Below are 6788 nucleotides of genomic sequence, written 5' to 3'. Positions count from 1 at the left end.
TTAAAAAGAAAAAAGAAAAAAACATAAATATTATTCAATTATGCCAATATAAAACTTCTCCTTCACACATTTGAAAGGGTTCCTCCCCATAAAAACCATTACCAGACACCTAAAACTTTTTTTTTATCACTGAAATATCAAGAATGAAGATAAAACATCAAATGTTACTTTGTTTTTGCTTCTGTCTCCAATAACCAGTACTTATCCAACTGCTCAGATTTCGCCATCCCAGAATTCCTCAATGGTCCTGTATGCGCCATAAGTCTCATGGATAAATGAGGTCCCCTTAACTAATCTTGCCTGCACAGTTTAAAGAGAAAAAGTTACCAATCTTGCCTGCACCGTTTAAAGAGAGAGTTTTATGAAGATAACGAGTCCCCCCAATAACCATCCTGAACAGTATCATCATCATAATATACTTGCCTGCTCAATTTCAGAGAACTTGGCAAACAAGTCTTCGGGTATGGACCAGTCAAAGACATCAAAGTTATCTTTGATCCTTGCTTCATTTGTACTCTTTGGAAGCACACTATGACCCATTTGCAGCCCCCAGCGAAGGGCAACTTGTGCAGGAGTTTTGCCTAGTTTCTCTGCAACTGTAACTAAAATTGGATTCTTGAGGACATCACTCTTGAGCCATGTCGTGCCAGGAGAACCTAATGGTGAATATCCCTACAAAAAGTATTAACAGTTTCAACAAAAATTCTAGATCATGGGTCTTGAACCCATGATCTCACCCTCCATCCATTATTATTGAGGGAGGAAGTGTCAATTGAGCAAGCTCATTGGCTAGATAATTCAAGATTGAAATGGAAATCAATTTAACAAAAAACTCAAGCAAATAAAATCGATTAAAAATTTTCCTACTCACAGATAGGTGAACTCCATTGGATTTACAAAATGCATGTAACTTTGTCTGCTGCCAAGAAGGATGACACTCCACCTGGTTAACAGCAGGAGGAACACGTGCTACCTTGATCAAATCTTCCAATTTCTTTGAAGAGAAATTGCTCACACCAATAGCTCGAGTTTTGCCAGAATCGTAGAGGGCTTCCAATGCTTTCCAAGTGCTAGGTATATCTGGCTGAACAAGGTTTTCCGGCTTAAAGCCTACTGACCCCTTCTTCATCCGGACTGGCCAATGGATCTTTGAAATTCAACAGCCTCATTTAGTTATAGTTGAATAATGTCCTCAATAACATATTGTTAAGTAAAAATGAGATGTAATTTTCCAGGAAAAACAGAAGCAAGGTAGCTAGACTTGGGGCAAACTATGATAGTATGCTTTGCCATGATTTGTAACATTCTTGATGGAATCAAAAAGAACCTCTTGTATTTGACCTTCAATCAGTTAAGTCTAGGCAATTTTATATCAATTGGACTCCAAAGACTGTACAAGGTATATTAATGAAAAAGCTCTTTTTACCAAGTTTCAAGAAGGAAATTGGATAGACGCTACAAGTGAATGAATGCGAAAACTTTTTTACCACGTTTCAAAAGAGAAATTGAATAGACACTATAACCAGTAGTACATACAAGGTATAGATCAATATAATCAAGCTGCAAGTCTCGCAAAGTTCTATCCAATGCCACTGGAACATCTTCAGGAGCATGATCAGTACACCTGTGGATCATGGCAGTATTTTAGAGGGGGTAAAAAATACTAGATGAAGTCTAAGCTCAGTTAATAAGGCATAAAGCAAGCAGCAGTATCATTGATAATGTCAAAATAAAAACAAACCAGAGTTTGGAAGTAATCCACAAATCCTCACGCTTCACCACACCATCTTCAAACAGCTTCTTCAGAACCAAACCAATCTACAAGAATAAAAGATTAGACAATGTTGACATACAATTCTTGCAAAGGCTTAAGCAATTTAAAACATCATGCTAGATTTTATAAGGCTAAAATGCAAAATTGGTCCTCTAACTTGAAGTTCGTTCATTTCAGTCCTCTAAGTTTCAGATTTATTCAATTAAGGCCTTTCCGTTAACTTTTGTTAAAATTTTTTGAAAAAAAAAACTAGAAAATATTTTTCAATCATTAATTGCATTTTTTTAATTTAAAAAATTTGAAGAAATTTTATAAAATTGAAAAATTAACCACAACATATAACAAAAGTTGATAGAAAAGCCTTAATTGAATAAACTTGAAAGTTAGAGGACTGAAATGAACAAACGCAAAGTTAGAAGACTGAAATGAAATCTAAAGAAACTTAGAGGGTCAGTTTTGCATTTTACTTATTTTATAATAAAGCTACTAGGTATTACAAATGTAGTGCAAAACTATTAATTTCATATTATGAACATGTCAATTCCCAGTATGTGAGTTATAATAAAACTGATCAGGAACTTGTCATAATTTTTACATCCAAATAGAGTAAACCTGAGAAAGAAGATGCATAGGCTACTCTAATCTAGACACAGAAAAATCTCAAAAGTAAATTATATCCATGAAAGACATCCAGCAAGCTTTAGACCAACCAGAGAAAAAAATAGTAAAATGTTTTACCGTACTGGGAACCAAACAAACTAAAAATTGAGAAAAGTTTTTATTGGTGAAAAAGGTAGCGAAATGAGGGTATCGCACTAATAAAGTACTTTTTAGTAATTGGCATAACAATAAAGAACTTGGTTAGAGAAACATTCACATGGGTCAGACCAAACAAATACAACCATACAAGTCATCTTTAGCAAGGTCTAAACTCTACCATCATGGCTTTTAGAAAAATAAAGAAATTCTAGACATAAGACTTTGAACGCATTGATCACAATAATAACAATCGAAGGGCGTTGAGGCCAGAACTTAAAAAAAAAAAAATTGATAAGTAGACACTGTATTTACCTCCTTCTCATTGCCATAGACCTGAGCACAATCAATATGGCGGTATCCAACCTGCAGTACAAGTAAAAATGTTGGTTGAGTGCTAAACAACAAGGAAATAAATAATCATTTGTAAAAATCAGCAAGACAAGTTTGCACTTTCTGTTAACAAAATGTATGAAGTGTCTCATTTTACAGCCCCTAGAAACAGATGGTCCAAGGTGACACATATAGGGCCTGTCGTTAACGGGGCATTTGGTTTAGAGGAATCTACATTACAATGCTTAATTTGATTAGGAATCTACTAATATTCCCAAGAATTTTATAAGAATTATTTATTTTTCCCAAAATATTGTAAGATTTATAAACACATTATCAAGTCATTTTTTTAATCTTCTTCCAAATAAATAATAAGAAACAAAATATAAACCATAAATCATGAAAAATTTACTAAAATTAAACTTTAACATTCTTCAATGACCTATATAATACAAATATATATTTTTTAAATTCGTATTCTTCATTGCAATCGCAAGTCACAACATCATGCTTTGTTAATAAAAATAATTTATTTTCATTTAGCATCTATCTTTATCTCTTTCTAAAAATTATGGTCAAGAATTGGTCTCTCTCTTTGATTCCCTTACGCAATTTGCAACCAAACATAGGAATTGCAAGTAATCTTTAATTGACTGTTTGGATTGAAGGGGGAGAAAGGGGAGTAGAGTAGTGTAGATTTGGCCAAAAATTAGTCTACTTTTAACCAACTGTACTCTACTTCTCTCCACTCTCCCTCCATCCAAACAGTCCCTAAACATTCCCAAAATTCTAAAACATTATGTAATGATCTCATACCAAATGCCACCTAAGTGGCTTAAAACCTTAAGACGAAACAACGTTGTTATCTTTGAGTATTAATTAAAGAAATATATTGGACAATATGTTGGAAACCTTCAATATAATATTATTGGCAAAAATATTGTAAGTATTGCAAAATATATAGAAATATATCAGATTTACCAGTCGATCATACACAAGAAAATATGGGAAAATTTGTCAGAACAAATTAATAAAATAAAATAATGAGTTAATCACACATGGATCACCAAGGAAATTATACAACAAACAACCTATCCAGTATGTTAGACAGAATAGAATAAATAGTTGGGGTAACCACCCAGGACTAGGATATTTGTTAATCTGTTGTTGTCATACTCACACAGTGACTTAAAACAATCAGTCAACTACTCTACTTGCATGCGATTGCTTGTTTTGTTATAATTTGAATTTGATTTGCCAAACAGACCCCTAGATCTCTGGAATTTCGGCACCATGCTTTTTCTAAAATCTAATATTTTTCATTAAAATAAAATTCATCATCATGCCATGGGTAGCAACAAATAAATAAACAAATGGATGAAATCCAATTTCCATGGAAAAGTTTTTCCAAGAAAACTTTTTAGAACCGACTTTACTTAGTCTGTGACATAAAAGAAGAAGAAAAAATTGAGAGAGAGACCTTAATGGCGGTGGCGACAGCTTCGCTGATGAGGCCAAGGTTAGATCGCCACATGCCCAAAGCGACCGAAGGGATCTTAGCGCCAGTGTTCAGTTGAAAGAATGAAATTGGGTTCGCCATTTTTCAGAGTTTTTGCCACCAAGGAAGTGCATTGATTCGACGCTGATAATATAATGAAGCAGAGAGACGAAAAGAAGCGACGAAAATGTGAGTTTACAAAGAGTGAAAGTGTGCGAAAATGAAGGCATCTCCGGCCTCTTTTATAATGAAAACGAACGATACAGTCCGCAACCATACCAATCTCGTTTCCTTTCCTGCCACGTGTAGTGATCATGGTGAATGGAATAATGCAAGTTCTTCCGGTGAAATAATTTTTCAAAATTCTTTGTCAGTGACCTGGGCTTATCACGTGGCCTTCCATTCTTAAAAAGCTAAAATTTTGAATTTTGAAAATTACCACTGACTGTTTATTTTGTGTGCTCATTTTTTAGGAAAAGTATATTTGTATGAGATATATTTAAATAGAGACAGTGTATTATGCTAATTTTTAGAAAGAAAAAAAAAATGTATCAAATATGGGTGAGATATATTTAAGTAGATTGTGTTACTTTATAGGGAAAAGTTTCTTTGGTAAATAGAGATAGTGTGTTAGTTTGAATTTAATGTCATAATTTTTTTATTTGAATTTATTTATTGTTACTTGTTAGTGAGGTTTCACTAGAAGAGATTTTTAAGAAGCTAAATTTTAGAATTTCGAAAAGGAGTAAATTGATAGTTTAGTGTGTTCTAATTTTTAGGAAAAAAAATGTATTAAACATGTGTTTTAAATAGAGAGTGTGCTAATTTTGGAAAAAAAAAAGTTTTTTTTTGGTATTTTTTTTTGTTGAATTACAATTTGAACCCTATTTTTATTTTTTAGGAATATCTAATTAGATTTGGAGTATTTTAACTTTTTTTTCATCCTCTTAATATATAGAAATATATAAGTGATAATTAACTACTCATAGTTTGTCAGGCCAGAGTTGTAACAAAAAAATTGAGAAATGATTTCTGATTCTAAAACTACCCTTTTCTAGTTTATATGAACCACCATTTTTTTCACCAATTATAACGAATCATGTGAAAAGTTACAAAAAAAATTGTGCATTTTTTTTGTAACATTAGAATTTTTAGCACCATAAATGTGAGATAAACTTTTTTTTTTTAAGAATATTAAGTATTTTAATACATACGGGAAGATGGAATAAAGTTTAAAGAAACTGATAATAGTGTACTAGTCTCATCACACGCGCTTGGCGCGTGCGATGAGGCTTTTTTTTTAGTGGTCGTAGAAAAAAAAATCTGTGTTTTTTTTTTCTCTCATCAAAAACATTATTAGAGAATAAAGAAATTTGAAAATCAATAAGAGAGTGATCCTATTTTTTAGGCAATGTTTTAGTGAAAGAGTGGTCTCATTTTTTAGGCAATGTTTAAGTAGGAATTATGATTATATTTTTACCGGATTGTCCTTTAATTTTGTTTCTATTTAAACATAGGGATATAAGAGTATTTTAGAATAAAAAAATCCGATCCAAATCGGAGAAGCCCCTTATATAGTAGTTTAGATATTTAAAAGAGTCTTATTATTGAATACACAGCACAGACTAATGTGAAATAAACTAAATATAGTAGAATATACTCTAATCTATATTACTATTTAAAGGGTTTCCCCTGTTTAAACTGGATTTTTTTGTTCTAAAGTACCCCTACATCCCTATGTTTAAGTAGAGACAAAACTAAAGAACAATCCGGTAAAAATACAACCATAACTTCTGTAAGTGCACAATTGTACCCGGACCCAAAAACTAGTGTTGGGCTCAGGCCCAATAAGCTTTATACAATAAAATTTGTAGAATATGGATTTGAAACCTAAGTTCAGGATATTGGAAGTTTGATCAACAGGCTAGAGTGCCACAATCTATGCAAATGGTAAACAAGTATGACAAAGAAGCCTCCGAGGACGTAAGCCGAGGACGAATTGTATATTCCTTCTCTTTCTCTGCCAAAGATTACAATTCTTAGTTCCTTTTCTAGCTAAGAAACCGGTCCCCTTCTCTTTCCTTTCTCGTCTCCTTATATACTTCTTCTTCTTCACTGATTCATCCACATGTCATACTAATTTTCCCCTTAGATACTTGTCCCATCCACCACCTTCTTGAAGTTTTCAAATAATAGCAGGAAGGTTGAATTCTACTGTTCGGAGATCATTTCCCCATTAATGCGGCCAGGGAGGTAGATGCAGGGCCTTTAATGTGGTGGTAGCAGCTTTTTCCTCAGATATTTCTCACACGTTCTTGCTTCTAAAGGGTGCTTGGATCACACTTTTACCCACCAGTTCTTCCAGAATGCTACTTCCAGTCCGTTTAGCAAGTCCCAGGGTCATTGCTGGGCATGTCCGAGGAGACA

At 33.2% G+C, this 6788-nt stretch overlaps 1 protein-coding gene across 1 annotated transcript; it reads right to left on the bottom strand.

Annotated features, from left to right (window-relative positions):
* Window positions 1-4577, bottom strand: LOC142610732 (NADPH-dependent aldo-keto reductase, chloroplastic-like). Its single transcript, XM_075782657.1, has 7 exons — window positions 4344-4577; window positions 2846-2896; window positions 1742-1818; window positions 1537-1624; window positions 872-1147; window positions 424-672; window positions 1-300 (listed from the first exon to the last, which is right to left on the bottom strand). Exons 1-7 carry the CDS (start codon window positions 4461-4463, stop codon window positions 214-216), a joined length of 948 nt encoding a protein of 315 aa, XP_075638772.1. The 5' UTR covers window positions 4464-4577; the 3' UTR covers window positions 1-213.
* Window positions 4578-6788: the final 2211 nt, after the last annotated feature.

This window comes from Castanea sativa, chromosome 9 (genome assembly GCF_040712315.1).
Source record: "Castanea sativa cultivar Marrone di Chiusa Pesio chromosome 9, ASM4071231v1".
Taxonomy (NCBI): Eukaryota; Viridiplantae; Streptophyta; class Magnoliopsida; order Fagales; family Fagaceae; genus Castanea; species Castanea sativa.
This window is presented reverse-complemented; position numbering and strand designations above follow the sequence as displayed.

What these genes read in the sequence shown, in the direction of transcription:
- LOC142610732 (XM_075782657.1), bottom strand. Translation starts at nt 4,463, where the DNA reads ATGGCGAACCCAATTTCATTCTTTCAACTGAACACTGGCGCTAAGATC. An exon ending in TGGATTACTTCCAAACTCTG is followed by an intron (nt 1,625 to 1,741) that starts GTTTGTTTTTAT and finishes CATGATCCACAG; the next exon opens with GTGTACTGATCATGCTCCTG. An exon ending in CCAATGGAGTTCACCTATCT is followed by an intron (nt 673 to 871) that starts GTGAGTAGGAAA and finishes TACTTTTTGTAG; the next exon opens with GGATATTCACCATTAGGTTC.